General features: G+C 32.0%; 2 protein-coding genes across 2 annotated transcripts; one reads left to right on the top strand and one right to left on the bottom strand.

Annotated features, from left to right (window-relative positions):
- The first annotated feature begins 6801 nt into the window (after positions 1 to 6801).
- Positions 6802 to 8505, top strand: LOC105132875 (cytokinin riboside 5'-monophosphate phosphoribohydrolase LOG5-like). Its single transcript, XM_011036605.1, has 7 exons — positions 6802 to 7004; positions 7080 to 7177; positions 7294 to 7324; positions 7408 to 7507; positions 7602 to 7672; positions 7938 to 8081; positions 8190 to 8505. The coding sequence occupies exons 1-7, from the start codon at positions 6882 to 6884 to the stop codon at positions 8286 to 8288; spliced, it is 666 nt and encodes a 221-aa protein (XP_011034907.1). The 5' UTR covers positions 6802 to 6881; the 3' UTR covers positions 8289 to 8505.
- Positions 8506 to 16909: 8404 nt separating this feature from the next.
- LOC105132874 (uncharacterized) lies at positions 16910 to 19436 on the bottom strand. The gene is made up of 2 exons (XM_011036604.1): positions 18769 to 19436; positions 16910 to 18030 (listed from the first exon to the last, which is right to left on the bottom strand). Exon 2 carries the CDS (start codon positions 17869 to 17871, stop codon positions 17047 to 17049), a length of 825 nt encoding a protein of 274 aa, XP_011034906.1. The 5' UTR covers positions 17872 to 18030; positions 18769 to 19436; the 3' UTR covers positions 16910 to 17046.
- Positions 19437 to 20529: the final 1093 nt, after the last annotated feature.

Below are 20529 nucleotides of genomic sequence, written 5' to 3'. Positions count from 1 at the left end.
TTTCTATTGTACATGCCTCTGTTTTCTATGGACATGATCCTGGATTTAGATTCACGGTTTAAGTTACTGAGCAAGGAACTGCCGAGAAATTCTTCTGAAGGTTCCTTGTCCATGCCAGCTGCTTGCTAGAAGATAAAATGTTACTTTTTTATTTATTTAATTTTTGACATTAACAAATCAAAACCATTAAAAAACACCTAAAAATTATCAATTTAATTTTTATTTTGACATTATCAATTTAATTTTGTTTTAATATTTGACATTGGCCCATGACCCAGTTAATCGAGGAAAAAATTGTTCAAAATCTTGGTACTGACTATTTTTAATTTTTTAAAATCAAAATGATATTTTTTTTATCATTTAAAAATATTTAAGTTAACTTGTAACATGAACCGTTATGACTTTAAATAACAAGATAATTAGTCTTTATATTTTTGAAAATAGAAGATGACGAACACAAGATAAAAATTGTAATCGGAAGGTGGAACTCCAAAATATTGGCTTACTTTAAAGTCTTGAACATCACATTCAATCGGTGATGGCCGATGGAAATTGAGGTGAATTAAAACATTAATTAGGATGTGGGATTTTTATTTGAGAATTTCATATTCAAATCTCAAAAAAGTGTAGATCCATTGAGCCTCCCATTAAACTCTAAAAAATAAAAATAAATGTTTCCTCCAACCACTTATTGTCTATAATTGATACATACACAAGAATCAGAACATAAATAAAAGTATATTAAGTCCTTTTCCTTTGCATGCAAAATATGGTTTTAAAATGTTGAAGTTTTACTAAAACCTAATCGATGAAAAGAAAATCAAAATGTTGAAATTAAATTGGTATTTTATTGATAGTTAATTGGCCCAAACTATCTTCTTCGGCTTAGCTCCCGAGATTCAGATCATTCTTGCAGCCACACATATCCATATTTCTCTGAGAATATATGATAGCAAGAGGAGGTGAAAGGACGGAGGAGAAGAGAAGAACTTTTCTTCTTCAAGTTTTGTATTTTACTTGGGATTGGTGGGGTTGCGGGTTGACAAGTTACCTTTTATTTTTTTTAATTCGAACCAATTTATATCTCGAGTTGACTTGTAAGACTAATACAAGGTTTTTTCTATCTAGAAGAAAAACTACTGAATTGTCTTTCAATCGATGGATGGTATCCCACTTATGTAGAACCCTACCATGTAAGAACAGCCATGGAAGTTTTCACTTTGCTGCTGCTCTTTGGAATTTTGGGAATCATATGGGAAGGTGGGATGGGAATGTCTGCCTACATATAAGAAACATGCATGATGTCATTGTAAAGTTTTAGGTGGAAACTTCTCTCTCTCAAAGTCTTAAGTCCACGCTAACATCTACATAATTAAAAACTTCAAAGAACTTTGAGGCGCCTACCGCCCTGGACCTTTTGCCTCCATGCCCCATCAGGAGTCAACCCACCTTCACTTTATGCATCCCTTCGTCTTGGATTTGTCATCTTTTGAACCACCACCATACAAGCCACCACCGCACAAAAACATATAATCATAGAGACACCAACCACACCTTCGACCCTTGCCGCTTTCTCCTCTTGTTATTCACTTTTGTTTAGCTTGGTTGCCACGGTTCAAAAGAGCTCAAACAAAGGTCATTTTCTCTTGAAGTGAACCTAGAGAAGTTGTACACGGAAAACCCACGCACTTGCTAGGATCAACGAACCTATCATCATTCCATTTTCCTTCTGCTAAGGAGAATGATCTAAATGTGGTGAAAATGATCAGTGAGCACATGAGACGCACATTTTCGCCTGCTTCCTCCAGCCATCGGGTTTCATGGTGGAGCATGAGATCATGACAAGCTAGGATATAATTAAAGATAGGCCATGCTAATCATCTAGCAAGTGGCTAGTGGTAAGAGTTTCAATAAGAATTTGTATTTTTTTGTTATTTCAAGTTCGAGTTTTATAATTATTAATATAATAGTTATTGAAAATTTATATAATTATTAATTTTATAATTTATGAAATTAATTGAGATATATATAAGCTATTTCGGATATTTATTTTAATTTAAAAAAAAAAAGAAAGGATAAGCCATGCTTCCTTTCTTAAATTGCCAAGTTAAAGTCATGATCGAGGCTAAACACCATCTCTTGTAGTTAGAACTGCATATATGTCAATTGAGTCACCAGAAAATTTTATACATTCTATCCTTGTCATATGCAATAATGCCCACAATGAAATGGGTTGTTGTTCGATGCTACCCACTCAATAAAAAATTCCCTTTGTGGGGAAGCTGTTTTGCTATTTTTCATTTGCATGTCAAAGGTGAAGGCTCTCTTCGTATGAAGATTCATGGAAGAGTAATCTTCAAATTATCACATCGAAGTATGAACCTAAGGGTCTGTTTGTCTCATGAAAAATATTTTACAAAAAAATATTTTTAATTTTTTTTGTTTGTTTTTGTAAAATATTTTTTAAAAAATATTTTTTTATACTTGTTTCTTATAAAATATTTTACAGGAAAACAGGTTAACACAAAATATTTTATAGTCAATTTTTAAATTTAATTTATTAACTTAAAAATATTTTACAGGAAAACAAGTTAATATAAAATATTTTACAATCAATTTTTAAATTTAGTTTATTTACTTAAAAATATTTTTAGGTTATGAAATTTAATAAAATGTTTTACAAATAATAATCGACTTATAATATTAACATATTATTTTAATTATTATTATTACCACTACCTTCACCTCATTATCCACTATAATTACTTCACCACCATTATTATCTTACCACATCACCTTTATCACTATTATTATCTTATCATCACCCTCACTTTCTCTTTTTTTATTTTCTTTTTACTACCATCATTAACCATGAAAAATATATTACATAAAAATATTTTTTAAGCTAAATATTAAAAAATATTTTATATGTATTTTACAAGAAAACATTTTATGCAAAATAAACGAGCTCCAAGTTCCTTTTCTAAATTTTTTTTTTAGACTATTCAGGGATAAAGAGAGATTAAAGTTTGAAGATGTAAAAATTAAAATTGAAATGTGGAAACAGACATGACCTAACCACAAATAATTTGATAGCTTTCTTCAGTTAAACGGATTAACATTAATCTCATTATTGGGGTGGAAAGGGACGTTTGCGAATGTGTTGAATATTTATTATGTTCTTACACTTTATTTTTTTGGCTTGTAATAATTAAAGGTTAATCATATTATTATTTAAAGTTTGAATTATATAAAAAAATAAAAAAATACTTGTTTTTTATGAATACATAAATATAGATATGGGATGAATTTATTAATTTGAAATGATCATCTGAAAAGGACTTAATTTTAATTTACAAAAAGCTGGCAAAAGGATAACTTTACCTGTAAAAAAGAAATAATATAGTAATAATTAAAATAGGTCTATATAATAATTGTTTTGCGACTTTCATTTGGCTTTTTAATAAATGAGTTGTTTAAGTACAGTAACCAGTAGATTTCTCTATGAGAACGATGTGGCTTGATTTCTTGGTTTCAAACTGTTCTTGGCATGGCACGCGAGCTTCAGAATAGATCGATTGGTTCTCTGAATTGTGAGAGACAACAGCTTGAATGCAGAACATATTTTAATTTAATTCTATCAAAATTGTCAAATTTTTCGGTGAAATTATTGTACATTGGAGAATAATATAACCCAACTTCACCTAATAACTTAAATATTTAAATTAAAATTATTTTTTAATATAATATTATAAATTTAAAAATCAAATAATCATAAATTTAAATTTTATCATATCTATTTTATTTTATAATTAAAATTAATTAATAGTAGCAAAAGGTGAAATAAATTTTTTGAGTCTCAGTCACAAATGTTTTTGGTCAATTCCAAAGCAATGTTATTTTTTATATAAATTTAATTATTTTAAAAATAAAGTGAACTATACCAAGTTAATTAAGTCTCCAATGAATTTATAAGATTAAATTTTAAACTAATTTAAAATAAAACTCAGCTAAAATAAGATTTTAGATTGGAATCGATAATGTTTTAAAAAAATTAATTAGCTTGAAGATAAAATTTATATTTTAAATAATTAATTAATCTTTTAATTTTAATGATATGATTTATTCCTCTTAGTTAAAATAAAAAATAATTAATATTCGATATATGTGAAGACTTTCTTATGTTTAACAAATATTATTTTAGAAAAAAAAATTATATTTTAAAGAATAATTAAGAATAAATATGTATTAGAGAATAGAAAAGAACTTCCTTGAAAGATTTCATAATTTTCTCTTATAGCTCATGTTCATGACTTATATCTTTTTTTTAAAATTTAATTTAATATAAAAAAATATTTTTAACTTATTAAAGAGTAAAATATCCTTATCTCATTCGAATAAAATATCTTAACTTGTGATACACTCATGAAACCTAAAATGTTTTCTTTAACAACTTCCCAACACGCACGAGCTAATTGGTTTTTTAAATCTAAAATAGTAAGATAATAGGTTGTTACCTTATTTTTTAAAATTAATTTAGAAAAGAAAATACGGTTAAAAAAAAAGAAAATACTGTAAAAACAAAACATACTAATCCTTAAAATGTCTTATCAAATCCAACTTGCAGGGCAGATCCAATTTATTAATTATGAGATTAATATTAGTCAAACAAGGAGGGGACCCAGTAAAATCTCTCATGTGTGTGATGGGTGCTATTCCGTCTGTGAGTGTAATTTAATGTTGAAAACAATGTAGTTTTTTTAAGTATGATTTTAGTTATTTTTTAAATAATTTTTTATATTAAAATATATATTAATAATATTTTTTTATTTTTTAAAAATAATTTTTGATATTTATATATTAAAATAATTTAAAAACACTAAAAATATATTAATTTAAAGTAAATATAAAATAAAATTTTAAATTTTTTTAAAAACACTTTTAAAACGCAAAAATAAACAGGATATTATGCAAGATAAATTATTTTTTAAATTTTTTTTATTAAAAAATTTTTTTTTTATATATTTTTAATATCATCATACTAAAACAATAAAAAAAAAATAAAACAAATTAATTTAATTATTTTTAATATCATCATACTAAAACAATTAAAAAATAATAAAACAAATTAATTTAATTTTTTTATAAAATATAATTTTAAAATTTTAAAAAATACAACCCAACAACATTTCTAAAGAGTAACTTCATATTTTTGTATTAGTGTTTAAAATTTGAAATTGGAGAAAATATAAATAAAAGTTGAATTAAACCAATTGGATTATATTAGCTTGTAATAAGTGTTAAGTTACAAAGAAAAGCGTGGTGTCTCTAATGGCGTATATGATCGTTTAAGAAAGAACATGTTAGTATATAATAAAATTGTATTTGTTTAAAGAAATTATGAGAAAAAAAATATAATGTTGTGTAAAAAATAAATTTTGAATGACTGTGAATATATAATATGTTATATAAAATAAGTAAAATTTATATGCGATAGTGAATTAGAATAATTGAGTACAAAGTCAAAATTACTGAGAAATAAGTTAAGATTGGAAGGTAAATGATGCTATGTTTTAAATGGTATAGGAGAAGCAACGTGTCTCTGTTGATCACGATATTGACATTAATGGTACCTGTATGGTTTGATTTGATGAGGCTTGGTTTTCAAGTCTGATTTGGGTGGTTGATAATTGGAGGAGGGCTGGTTCTTGAAGTTGCGTGAGTATTAATGGCAGTAAGCACTAAGGATTGTGCATAGGAGTGGAACCTCAGAAGATAGGCTTCATGACTAAGTAACAAATCATGAACTCTTGAATGGGAGCAACAATGTCGTGAAATTCAGATCCCAAGCCATGGAGGACATATATTGTGATGTCATCTTGAGATAAGGTGCATCAATGAGTGCAAACTGATCGTCAACAATTGTTTTAACAGAGTGTGGGTACTCTATGATGCTGCGACTTCCATGTTGCATAATGGTGAGTTCCTCTTTGAGTTGCATGACATGAGTCCTGGATCTACTAGCATGGAGTTTTGTTCAGGCTTGATGCGGTGTTTTGGAAGATGCGATGAGGGGAATTTATGCCGGAGAAAACAAGTTATAGCCAAGAAGCGGCGCCTCAAATTGAGCATGCCATGAAGGGAAGTTTCTTGGCGCGAAATGTGCAGTGATTTGTTGGGAAGCATTGATGGCTACTGAAGCACTGTCAGAGAAGGTGGTGGCAATGGCGGAAGCAACAAGATTATAGTGAACACTCGTTGGAGTTTAAGGGGCTTTAGTCTGGTACCATATAGAGAATTTAATCACGATTATAGTTTTACGGGAGCTGCTATCCCTGCAGGAAACCAGCAACGAAAGCTGCTAGCTATCACTAGCAATCAAGATGCAACGACAACACTTTATTATTTTGAAATTTATTTTCTTAAAAAATCAAATTAAATTATAAGTTAACCCACCAAATCACTCGAGTTTAATTTTTATAATATGATTGAGGTTATATCTCAAGTTAACAAGCCTAGCCGGGTTTTAGTAACATCGGGATGTATGGTGTTGTAATTTTGAATAATTTCTCTAGGTCTTGTGAATGCCATGGACTACGTGATTGCTGAGCTGGCAATATAGTGCACGTGGGCTGAAATTAGTGGGCTAAAGAATCTAACGGGACCAGTGTATGGTGCAGGCGTTTTTGGCAAATATTTTTTTCGTTGTGTACACGTGGCATGACAGGATTCCAAGGTGCCCGAAATTATCCTGCTCTCTTTTCTCCTTGGATTCTAATTCTATATATGGAGCTGATCCATCTCTCTCACTTGGCATAGTTGTGCCCTCTTTTTTTGGGTGAAAAATCTCTCGTAAAGAATAAATACAAGAGAGCTGAGAGATGGAGGATGGTAAAGTAGCGGTTAAATCATCGAAATTTAAAAGGGTTTGTGTGTTTTGTGGTAGCAGTACTGGCAAAAGAGATTGCTACCGTGATGCTGCTCTTGAACTTGGCCAAGAATTGGTACAGCCATTAAAAAACCTAAGCTTCTAAATCCAAAAATGTTGAATTTCTTTTGAATTTTGATTCTATGTGAAGGTCTCAAGGAGCCTGGATCTTGTTTATGGTGGAGGCAGTGTTGGACTAATGGGATTAGTTTCCCAGGAGGTTCATCGAGGTGGAGGACATGTCATCGGGTATGCGTGTAAATGAATTATAGCTATGGAGCAAGCTTTCATGGCCACACAATTTCATTTTCTTGTTCAAGAGCTAATTTTTAGTGCTATTTCTTTTGTTGCTTTCTCTCTTACAGGGTCATCCCTAAAACTCTGATGAGCAAAGAGGTATGTACGCAAATTAGGATTCTTCCATAGAATTATTTATTTTATTTTGCTGGGCCATCTCAGCTCTGTTTTGTTATGCGCAGCTGACAGGGGAAACAGTAGGGGAGGTCAGGCCAGTAGCAGACATGCATCAAAGAAAAGCTGAGATGGCCCGCCATTCTGACTGTTTTATTGCCTTACCAGGTACCACTTCTCCATCTTTCTTTCTCCTTCTCCTCCCTCTCTCAAATGATGTATTGTCCGATGGTATGCCTTGATATTTTATTGATTAAACCAGGTGGGTATGGAACCTTGGAGGAGTTATTGGAAGTCATCACATGGGCCCAACTTGGCATCCACGACAAGCCCGTAAAGCTACTTTGTGTTTTAAGTTTCGTTTGGGAACGTGAGCGTGGCTGTGATGACACCCGCGTTCACTACTGAAAAAGCTCAAGGAAACGCGAGCACTACTGCGGTTGCATCCGTGTTCTTAAATAAAAAGCATCAAAATAATGCTTTTTTTTTTTTCCATTTAGGAATGCAGATGCAACCGCACCCACACCCGCGTTCCAAAATGGGCACAAAGTTTTGTATACTCTAAGGTCAATTCTTACCATAGTTCTTGATATAACAGGTGGGTTTGCTTAATGTGGATGGCTACTACAATTATCTGCTGACTTTCATAGACAAGGCAGTGGATGATGGGTTCATCATGCCCTCTCAGCGCAGTATTATTGTCTCTGCCCCAAATGCTAAAGAGCTTGTTCAGAAACTTGAGGTAGGTTCTTGTAATCGATTCACATTGTTCTGGTTCATTCCATTTTTTCTTTTGAATTAGTATTTTTTTTCCTTTCGTTTTAATTGTTGTTTTTTCTCATTCTGTCAGGAATATGTACCTGTGCATGATGGGGTTGTAGCCAAGGCTAAGTGGGAGGCAGAACAGATGGAGCTTAATGCATCTTTGCAGACTGAAATTGCTCGTTAGTTACCAGAAACCATTTGATACGGTTTCTCTTTTTTTCTTTTAGGATTTTATTAAAATTATCTAGGGTTTTCTCCTCTTCAATTTGTATTTATTGGTCTAGAAAGGAAGAGGATAATCTCCAAGGAGGAAAAAAAAAAAAAAGGAAAAGGAAATTTGGTAGGTGGTTGTTAGCTTTATCATGTATTGAAAGAAAATGGCAAATGTTGTGTTCTTTCAGAAAATTGCAAAGAAAAAAAAAAAAAACCCTTTTATTCTCTCTTGCATGCCTGTGCTGCTATGCTCTACTTGTACTTTATGTCTGCCTGTCTCCCTCGACACATTCAAAACATATGCCTAGTTAAGGTTCCTTTCTCATGACTTGGGTAAAACGCATTTTATGTTCGGTAACTATCACGACCCGAATCTTGCGTATGTGACCAGCAACATTAGGAGTAACATCTCACCTGTGTTGAACATTAAAATATATATAAAATTTACATAGCATTTCTTAATTTTTTAAATACTCCTCAAATTTAATAAAATAATTTATAATTCAAAATACTTATTACATTTAACAAATTCAATTTTTAAAATAAAAATCTAAACTTAAATAAAAACAATATAATAGTAAAGTGTTTAAAACATCGAATCACAAAAAATAAAAAAAACCTCATGGAATCAAGTAAAACATATTAACAAATAAAATAGCAAAAACTCTCAATTAAAAGTCAACCTGCTAATAAAAACTAGAAATCTAAAATAATATTAATAGGAAGAGTTCAACTAACTTAATAAGAGGAATAACATTTAATATATAATTTAGTTTTTTATAAGTATGAGGACTACAACAAGTACACACGTGTATATTAAGCATAATAACATATAAAAATGAAATACATGTCAAAGATCATATATAGTTATTGACTCATATAGTATACAATGGACGAGGTTTGCAGCTTTAAACACTATGGAAGGATTAGTCGCAACAGGCTGGTGCCTTTCTTACCAGCTAGGTATACATGATACTATATGCACATGGACTAATTATGTTTCGTTAGTATAAAGTCATTGATAAATCTAATATCAAAACATAATAAATATTCATATAATTATCAAAGCAAATGTATGTCATATCAAGTACAATTTAACTCAATAGAATACGAGTGCAAAATCAAGTGCTGTAATCCAATTTTGGCCTACTGACTTTTTAATTTAATTCTACAGGGTTAAGATGTAAAATTAAAATATCAAAGATTTATTTTGATGAAAAGTGTGATTTATCAATTTGCTTGAAAACTAGAGATTACAATGTATTTTTTTCATTCTATCCTTATCTTTAGGATAATCCCTATCTTTAAGATAATCTCTATTTTCAAGATAATCCTTATCTTCAAGATAAACTCTATTTTTAAGATAATTTTTATTTTCAAGATAATCCTTATCTTCAAGATAATAATAATTATCTGCTTTTAAATTTGATTCTTAATCAAATTCAAATTTCAAAAAAGAAAATGAGTTTGACTGAAAGTTTGTTTCTCACACGCAACACTGTAAATACAAACCTCACTATATGTAAAAAAGAACAATTAGAGAGAAACCCTAAAAGAAGAGACCCTAAGAGAAGGTCATTACTAGAAACCCTAAAAGAGAGAAATATAAAAAAGAAAAGGGACAGCGAACCCTATACTAGCCACCACCCTCCTTAACCCCTTTATTTTTTAGCCTAGTCTCCCTCGACTTCCCCTCTAGCAGCTGCACGCCTATATAAGTTTCCTTCTTAAAATAATTAATTGGTTACTGTTACATGCATGTGTGAACCTTTCACCCATGGTTATGTTAGATCCAACCAAAAAAAAAAAAAAAGAGCTGGCCAGGTTTAAGCTTTAAGCCTAGCCAACCCAAACTGTGTTTACTAAAGGTGTGTTTGGCAAAACAGACCTTGATGTCTTAGCTATAATTTTTATGCCCATATTAGTTGGATATTTGGCCAAACGAGCCCTTTTTCAATATCAGAAAATTTCAAAAATATTTGGGAATCTTTATTGATTTATTTACGGGCCCCCACACTTTGTTTTTTTTCTTCTTGTGTTTGTATTTTTGTAAATGTGTTCAATCTGTGGATTATTATTGTTAAATGCAAATATATCATGTAATATTTTTTTTACTTCCATCTAAAAAGGAAAAATAATAATAAAAGATAAACAAGAAAAAAAGGACATAAAAAATTTCTTCTTCAAATTCATTTTTTATGAAATATTCACTGACGCTAGAGTCAAGAGTATTGAATTTTTTGAATTTGTGAGATGTTTACCAATGCCGGAGTTAAAAATATTCATAGGAATTATTCACTAACACCAGAGTCAGGAATATTAAAGAAAGAATAAAAAAGAAAAAAAAGAGAGAACAAATTCTTAGCAATTTTAGATAAAATTAGCAATGCAGCATGTCTTAGATAGGACGCTTAAGGGGTGATATTGTTTTTTTTTTTTGCGTAATCAGTCCCAATGAGTTTGACTGAAAGTTTGTTTCTCACATGCGACACTATAAATACAAACCTCACTATATGCAAAAAAGAACAATTAGGGAGAAACCCTAAAAGAAGAGATCCCAGGAGGAGGCCATTATTAGAAAACCTAAAAGAGAGAAATATAAAAAAGAAAAGGGACAGCGAACCCTATACTAGCCACCGCCCTCCTTAACCCCTTTATTTTTTAGCCTAGTCTCCCTCGACTTCCCCTTTAGCAGTTGCACGCCTATATAAGTTTCCTTCTTAAAATAATTAACTGGTTACTGTTACATGCATGCGTGAACCTTTCACCCATGGTTATGCTAGATCCAACCAAAAAAAAAAAAAGAGCTGGCCAGGTTTAAACTTTAGGCCTAGCCGACCCAAACTGTGTTTACTAAAGGTGTGTTTGGCAAAACAGACCTTGATGTCTTAGCTATAATTTTTATGCCCATATTAGTTGGATATTTGGCCAAACGAGCCCTTTTTCAATATCAGAAAATTTGAAAAATATTTAGGAATCTTTATTGATTTATTTACGGGCCCCCACACTTTGTTTTTTTTCTTCTTGTGTTTGTATTTTTGTAAATGTGTTCAATCTGTGGATTATTACTGTTAAATGCAAATATATCGTGTAATATTTTTTTTACTTCCATCTAAAAAGGGAAAATAATAATAAAAGATAAACAAGAAAAAAAGGACATAAAAAATTTCTTCTTCAAATTCATTTTTTATGAAATATTCACTAATACTAGAGTTAAGTATCATATTTTTTGAATTTGTGAGATGTTTACCAATACCAGAGTTAAAAATATTCGTAGGAATTATTCACTGACACCAGAGTCAGGAATATTAAAGGAAGAATAAAAAAGAAAAAAAAAAGAGAACAAATTCGTAGCAATTTTAGATAAAATTAGCAATGTAGCATGCCTTAGATAGGACGCTTAAGGGGTGATATTTTTTTTTTTTTTGCCTAATCAGTCCCATACCATAAAATCTCTGTTGACTAGTTAGGGTTCCTAGTGACCATAATATTAGGTGGCGACTCTTTAAACAAGACCTTTTTCCTCTAAAAGAGCAAGATGTCAGATATCTATTCTTTTTTCATTTGAGATTAATTTTTAATTGATCACTATGATGTTCGGGTGTGATATCAAGTATGGATGAGTACTTAAGAAATAAAGCTACATATATAGCTATTCAAGAATTTATTAATTGTATTTATCATACAATCAACATGCATATGTATAATATTTATATTACATCCACATTAAAGACTATCCTATTCACCTAGAAAACAAAAGAAAAAAAATAAAATGATATAAAATCAGAGACTATCGAGGATCGTTAGGAAGAATGCTAGTAAAACTTATAATAGATACAGATAAACACTAAAAAATAACTTGAAGCAAAATAATATAAAAGATTAAAACTCTAAACTTAGAGACTAAAACATAATTATAATACCTAATAGATTCATTCAATCAATCTCGAATATATTTCATATTGGTCGAATCTAACAGACCCAATTAACCTTACTATTGGGTCAACTAGTTGACCGAAATAACCAAGTGTTCGAACACTTTCACAAGTCAATCGATCGGGTGATTTAAACCGATTATTGACTGGTAGCATCAAACCAACTAGTTAGATGGTTTATACTAATCGATTGACTAGTTGATCGGGTTTCTAGAATCCCGATCCGCTAGTTTTCAAATCTATAGATCCTGTAATTAAATAATTTATTCTTCAAAAACCTATAATTTCATTATAAGCTAACTAACATCCTAATACTTCAATTAACTCCTTTAAATCATTTGATCATCAAATCAATATAAAAACCCTAAACACTTCTATAATCGTTTTATAATCAATTTTCTAATAAAAAATAACAAAAGAAGGGATCCTTTCTTGTTTTTGGACCCTTCTTTGAACTAAAACTTAAGTTTAGAATTAATTTCCTCATTATTTTACAAGAGAGTTATAAGAAAAAGAGAGAGAAACAATTCTTTGACATTTTTTTTTAATACCTATGTTAGTTTAGTTGTATTTGGACTCATATTAGGTTTGGCTTTGACAGGTCAAAATATGAGTCTTATAAATTGAATAAACAAAAATTTTATTGAAAAATATCTTGATATTATTATAGTAATCATAATTGTTAAATTAAATCTATCTTGTTGAGTTGATTGGGGAAATTTTATGGCCTAAACCTTAAGTGAAATTCAACATTAAACCAATTAAAAAATTAACCGTCTTTTAGATATAGTTTATCTATCTTTTTTTTATATAACTCGAGATGTTCGGGTTAATTTACATACATTGTGATTAATTTCTGAATTTACTAAATATCTTGTAAACTCAATAGACAATGAATACACAATTTAATTTGAATTAATTTTTTTAATATTAAAAAAATTTAAATAATATTATTTTTAAATATTTTATTAAAAAAATTTATCCCGAGTCCTCTTCAAATCACATAATTGGTCGGATCTGACCACCAATATTGCAATGATGATTGTGAGGCATGCGCAATTTGTGCTGATTAAAGCTTGCTTTACATATGAATATTATTCATGAGGGCGGATGGCTGGTGGACGCATCAAAACCTATGATGAACGACTAGCTAGTGCTTGTACAGAGGGAGTAAGGAATACAAGGATACCAATAGTAGCTACGATTAATTATAGCATGTACAGCTTTCAAGTTCTGATTGAGTAATTGCTTGATGCCTGATGTTAGATTATAGCAAATAGCTCGGAGAATCTCATTTCGCAGCAGAATGGATAGTTGATTGCCTGTTTTGAAGCCTTTGATTTAGTCATTTGTTTCAAGAAATGTCAATTACCTCTTGTGCTGGGAAGAAACATTTCTTGAGATGGGTTCCACTTCCATTGTTATCCAGATCGGAGCCCTATCCATGGTCTATTATTGATCATGTAAGCTGCCACGATAGCTTCTTTCTCCTCCAGTGACTCCAATTTTCCACGTGATATTTTAGCAATTATTTGCTCATGCAGGACTTCATCTGCGAAGCAAAACCATGTTGATGTTGCCATAAAAAAAAAACATTACTGGTGTCGTAGAGATCGAAGCAAGAACATGAGGCGATCATCAATTCTGTTTGAGCCGTGTCCCAACCGTTGACTCGATAAATTCGAGAATTAAAATGTGATTTAGATTTATTTTTTAGTGGAATTGAATAAAACATTAACTCAGTAAAATTACTCGGTTTTTTAATGACTTTGTTAAAACTCGGTAATCTAATAAGTAAAAATATTTTAATGAAAATAATTAACTAGAATTAACCTAATAAAATGCAAATTGTTTTAATGATCTAATAATCCAAATCCTTTTCCATTATGGAATCAAGTCCAACAAGTATATTTTCACCGACTCCAGTATCCATCCATCTAAATATCTCTTTCAATAAAGGTGATCAAGAAGACAGTCCGGCTAATCATGGGCGGTCTACAACCTTACAATAACTAGGCTCACAGGTCCATCCATCACCCAGTCTACACCATGAATCAGCTAGCTAGTTTGCTAAGGATGCCAGCTAGAAATCGGTGTCCTTGTAGCCTAATAAGTCCAAGTTACTTCGAGAAGACAAGACACCCTTTGTATCTCTGATACGTGGAGTAACCAAGATTGTTCAATTATATGGCCCAGAAGAAGGGATATATATTGAAGATCAATCTCTGTTATAAGCCATTTTCTTTTCAAGAACAGATCAATAAAGTGGTGGACAGATAATTCTTTAGTTTTTCGTTGACAAGTATTGCCCTTTGATCAAATTTAATTTAGGAAAACTAGCTCATACATGAAGCAACAGAGGCTTTGAGCTTCTTCTTCTTCTTCTTCTTCTTGTTTTGTTTTTCTTTAATAAAAACGAGACTCATTTTATCACAAAACCATAATAATTTTATGATGCCAAGACCTTCATATGCTTACACACATCGAGCTTCTTAATGTGAGAAATCACTTCAATAAAATGAGAGTACCTTTCTTGATTATAGGAAATATTTGTTTGCGCGGCTTGAACTCCTTTTTTTTTTTTAAATATATTTTTATATTTTTTTAATATATTAATATTAAAAATAAAAAAACATTTGAGCGATTACAAAACTACACAAGGCTAATGCTAATCTCTTCAGGTGGAGGTTGGAAAAGGATTTGATTAGATGGTTCTGTTCCGTTTCTGTAATGGTCCCTCTCCATCATTTTCACCTTCCAAATGGGCTCGTTGGGTCAACGAAAGGAATATACCATGAGACAACTAATCCTTCATTCTAAACATCACCACTCTCCTCCATATGCGTAGAGTTTTCCCTCTCCGAGTCGATTGGTAACATAATTCACCAAATTTATTTAACCCTGCATAGGTTATGGAAGTTGTTTTTAAGATTTAAAAAATTAAAATTACCTTATTTTAATATTTTTAAATTAAACATGATTTTAATTAAATCAAACAAATTATAAATTGATTTGATCGAGTCAATTTATATTTAATTTAATTTAAAACTCGACAATTCAATAACTCTTTGCGGTATTTTCAGTTGAAAAAGGGACCACACATATCTGACAAGGTAGTCATAACATGTCCCCACACCATCCTTGGATTTTTAGTTGGTTGGTGCTCCTTACTGTTAGTAGCTTTATTAAACGCGTGACTTAATAATGGTTCCTATAACATGCCCAATAGGACCAATTTTAATGCTAGGAGTACTGACCATAGGGTGGACCATGGTCCCCTCACTCTTTTCCCTAGAATTGAATGGTGTCCGATATTGTCTTGTGACCCTGGCCTGGCCTCCATTGATCCATGTGGACTCGATGACAAAGGCTCAATAGTTACACCGACCATGACTCCTCGAACCAAAAGGGGACGGTCTAACTATCCAGATGGTATCTAAGTAATAAAAACTTGGAATTAAGAAATTTGTTTTTTTTGTGATCTTAGATTCGAGTTCTTGGTTGCTCATATGATAACCACTGGAGGCTTATATGATCGTTAACTTTAGGGCCCATGGAATTAGTCGTAGTGCACACAAGTTGTCCCGGACATCCACGTTAATCTATTAAAAAAAAAAAGGAAAAAAGGGGACAGTCTGCTCGGTGCTATTTCACCAAAAAGCTTCGTTGTTCGGCTAATTAACAAAATCAATTCCTCATTTATTTGGGCCTCTATTATTTCGGATCAAGCACCCATTAAAAAAAATCTATAATCATTATCTCTATGTATCCTATCCGTAAAAAAATATTCTCTAAAAGCTATTCATACATCAAATGTTAAGTATCAAGGTTAATGTAATCAACATTAATATTAGAATCATCTTATATATTACTCTCATCAACATTAATTACCTGTAAAAAAAAAGTTATGTAAAAAAAATGTTATCTGATCTCTCTCTTCACTCCGTGGATAAAAATAATAAAATTTAAAATACTATCTAAACAATTCAACTATCCGTAAAAAAATATTCTCTAAAAGCTATTCATACATCAAATGTTAAGTATCAGGTTAATGTAATCAACATTAATATTAGAATCATCTTATATATTACTCTCATCAACATTAATTTCCTGTAAAAAAAAAGTTATGTAAAAAAAATGTTATCTGATCTCTCTCTTCACTCCGTGGATAAAAATAATAAAATTTAAAATATTATCTAAACAATTCAAGTAAAATATGCATAAAATAAAATTTAAAATTTTATCTAAACAATTCAGGTAAAATATTCATAATTTTTAATTTTTTATAACATATTCTTACCATTTATCATGCATAAATTATGAATAAACATTCTTGTTCTAAGAATTTAATACTTATTTATTATAATTTTTCACTAAAAAATTATTGACTTATTCATTGAAAAATCCTTAAATTTCACTAAAAATAACTATTTTCCGCGAATTCATATCTTCGTTATTAACCCTTTACACCAGGAGTCATGGAGAATAGAAAATTAATATGATTGTAAGATCATTCATTGTCCGAACAATAAAAAACATTCATTATCCAAACAATCAAAAACTCAAGTTACTGGTATGGTATACTGGATTGGATTCTGGAGCATCAACTATAAAATTATGAAGACTGGAATATTAGAGAAGAGGGTGTGACAAGAAATTTGGATATTGAACGCTGTGGTATATTCATATTGATTTTAATATACACCTGTCTATTTTTTGTATATTTACACTTAAGGCAAAATTGTTTTGAAGGATTGTGAAGGCAAAACTGCCTCATCATGAGAAGAGCATCGACTAGTGGCTAAGAGTGTTGAGAATTGAGACTCTGGTTTTCACCAACTTCCTGTAAACTCCCTCCAACTCCTCCTCTGCTTCCTGAAAGCTGGACTCTAATGCCTCGAGTCCTTTCAATACATTTTGCACTTGTACAGGATTGATGTCTTTGCTTGACTTCAGGACAAGCAATTCAGCATCTATCTTTTCCAATTCTGTGGCTTCGCCTTCGCATGATACACTCTTGGATTGAAATAATTTTGAAATGACAGGCCAGCCATAGGAGCTTGATCTTGCCTTTGGCTGAGAAACCAAGGACAAGAGAGATAGGAAAATTTCAAGGCTTATTTCTTTAACTTCTCTTAGCATGCCGACAGCATCTACTGCTGAAGTGTTTTTCTTTGCCACGCTCTTCAAATTTCTGAAGCATTTGCGGATTGTTTTATTAATTTGTTTTCTAGAAACCATATAGGCTTCAACTTCAGTTGCCAAACCAGATTCTCCGCCTTTTCTTCTTCTGAGGGATGATTCAAGTTGCTGCAAGCATTCCTTCATTGAGGAAAAAGCATCCCTGGTGGTACTGCACACATCCAACAAGAGAAAAGATCCATTCAACACCTCTTCTGCCCCTTCTTTGTGTTGTTCGTTGGAGAGGGTTTGTTGGAATAGAGGCAGTTGAAGAAAATCATCAACACACTCGTACAAAACTTTGAGGCCACTCAATTTGTGGTAAGCAGAAGTGGAAGTTGTTTGTGATCTCAACCTCTCCAATTGATCTTCAACACTTACATTCAGAGGATGAGATCTGGAGGGCAAGCTGATCGAGCGAACATGACTAGTAGCCATATTAATCCTTTATCAGAAAAAAGCTAGTCTCTAATGCTGATACAATTGATCCTGGGAGTTGTTCAAGAAACCTCTTCTGGGCCTATTATATATAGAATAGGTAATAACAATAGGAATGCATGCATCCCGACTTGCTTTCGCTGTCATGTGGCAAGTTTCCTGACAATACCAACTTTCTCTCATCATTGTTGTAGTTCAGGAAGCATCATGCTAATAATATAATCTCAACTGATTATAATTTTTCAAACAATAATATCATGCCTCCTTGTAACCCACACAGAAATATGGTCATCACATCATATGAATAATTTAGCTGGAATCTCATCATGTGAAATGCTCAGATCTTAATCTCGCAATAATGTTTTGGGAGCTGTTCATAACGATGATATTAAAACGCTATGGTAATCAAATTATTGATAACATAATACAAGTCTGACAAAGTTGTTTCCTGCTTCCTTGACATGCTGCTCTACAACAGGGTTTCAGCTTGAATAATTAACCTGTACAAACTTGATTAAAGAAGAACACGTGGAGCAAATAGGTGGATCTTGCTTGACCAGTACTTGTCAACCATCTTGTAGTTATCACATAAGTGCTTCATAACAAATACATTTCATGGTTTATTATAGGCTGTCAAGATTCCAGTTGCTCCTCAGAAGTATATCAACAGGAGCTATTTCCGAGCCTCATGTATGGAAGCTCGAGCAGAATAAATATGTGTGTGTAGACATGGGTGCAATCCACTTGTGTGCATATATATTTTATTTGATTGATATCCTCGTCAAGGGTGTCATGACAATGAAGCAGGAAACAGTTTTGTCAGAGATTTGAATAAATGATTTTTTTTGCATATCATTGACAGCAATGAGGATAGAGAGGATAATTTTTTAGGATTACCTTAGTGGCGGTACATAACTTGAACTATAGCGATGAGGATAGAGAGCCGGCTGCTGTTGTAAAATGCAACACATGACAGCAAAGGGAGCCTGGAAGGAGTGGACGTTGAATCTCTACTCTGTGTTCTGTATATAACGGGTGCAACGGGTGCATGTGGGGTTGGCTGGAACAACTCGGAAATTCGAACTTATATCCCATCGGTGGAGGCTTTGTTCTGCTAATTAAAGTGGAAGATGGATGTCTTTATCGGAACCTCTCAAGCTACTTATCATGCTCGCTCCATCGGCTTGCCTTCAGAATCCCATTCCTAGCTCATAGTGTGAAGTTGCAGCTGGAAAGATTGAGATCATCACAAGAAACATCCTCATCAACCTGCCCAAAATTGAGTGCCTCAAAAGTTTGTCCCAGTGTGTCGATGATTTGCTTCGATTGCCACTCACTCATCAAGCTCTCTCAAATGAAGAGTTTCAAGAGTTAGCAGATGAGGTATTGGATTGATCTCTCAGGTTGTTAGATGCTTGTGGAGCAACAAATTATATTTTTTCACAGACGAAACAATGCTTAAAGGAGCTTGAATCATCTATTCTGAGAAAAAAGAGGAGAATCTCGTTTGGCAAGTCACGTTGAAGCATGTATGATCTCTAGAAAATAAGTGAAGCTACAGATCTCGAAGTCATATAGAAACTTGAAGGGAATGGAGAAGAAGGGCATATCAGCAACCTTGGACAAAGACACCACCTTGGTAGCTCTGACAAAAGAAGCTGAAGAAATGAGTGTTGCTGTGTTCGCATCCCTCTTATCTTCTATTTCTTTGACAACAAAATCAAAGGGGAGAGGCAGCTGGTCTGTTGTTTCAAAACTAAAGAAGTCCAAACGTGTAGTTGATGCCAAGACATTACTCCTGCACAAGTCCAAAATGCATCGAAAAGTTTGGAGGCATTACATTGGAGTATTCAAGAAGCATAAGCGAGTACGAATGTGTATACAGACTACTAGTGAAAACCAGAGTTTCTCTGCTGAACATTCTCAATCACTAGTACACAAGTAACTTCCTCGTAGTGGTCAATGTTTTCCTCTATCAGCTGTCCATTTGTACAATTTCTCTCATAGAAATTCGCTAAGCTGTATCTATAATACACAGTGTAAGTGGATTGGTTCATCTCAAATAAAGCCTTCCCTCTCGTTAATACTCTAGCTATCTCTGACACGTGAACACTTCACTATTATTATTTTTAAACAATAGACAAAGAGATAGAAAACTGTTTTTGCATGACAGGGATGTGCGCCTCTTTTGTCTGTCTCAGTTTCATGAATTTTTCAGGGCTGGTATGGCTTTTCTATAAATTGTTGGAAATCCTGTTGGTTCTCTCATCATTTAAAAAGAAAAGGGCAGAATCTTTATTTAAAAATGGCTGAAAATCTTTCCATTTAGACCAATCAATCCATCATTCATCTTCTTCATTTCATTGGCATCAACTTGCCCGTCGTATGGAACACGCCTGGATTTCAATAATTTGGGAACCATAGACCATCCAATAGCTCTATCTTCACTGAACAAATTGTTGTATGTGGTTTCACACATAGACCATCCAATAGCTCTATCTTCACTTGTTGTATGTGGTTTCACGTCATATAATGGTGAGACCACTATATTAACTGTCAATAGATAACATGGTTATCTCTTGAAATTAAAAACCTAATATTTAATGTAGCGGCTATAGTGAATTAATTAGAGCAAATATAACAGAGAGCATGGGAGAA

Source organism: Populus euphratica, unplaced genomic scaffold (genome assembly GCF_000495115.2).
Source record: "Populus euphratica unplaced genomic scaffold, PopEup_1.0 scaffold68.1, whole genome shotgun sequence".
NCBI classification, from domain to species: domain Eukaryota; kingdom Viridiplantae; phylum Streptophyta; class Magnoliopsida; order Malpighiales; family Salicaceae; genus Populus; species Populus euphratica.
The sequence above is the reverse complement of the archived record's forward strand: the minus strand, read 5'-3'. Positions and strand labels throughout refer to the sequence as shown.

Coding starts and splice junctions, on each gene's coding strand:
- LOC105132875 (XM_011036605.1), top strand. CDS start 6,882: ATGGAGGATGGTAAAGTAGCGGTTAAATCATCGAAATTTAAAAGGGTT. Junction 7,178..7,293: donor GGTGGAGGACATGTCATCGG/GTATGCGTGTAA, acceptor TCTCTCTTACAG/GGTCATCCCTAAAACTCTGA. Junction 7,673..7,937: donor TTGGCATCCACGACAAGCCC/GTAAAGCTACTT, acceptor TTGATATAACAG/GTGGGTTTGCTTAATGTGGA.
- LOC105132874 (XM_011036604.1), bottom strand. CDS start 17,871: ATGGCTACTAGTCATGTTCGCTCGATCAGCTTGCCCTCCAGATCTCAT.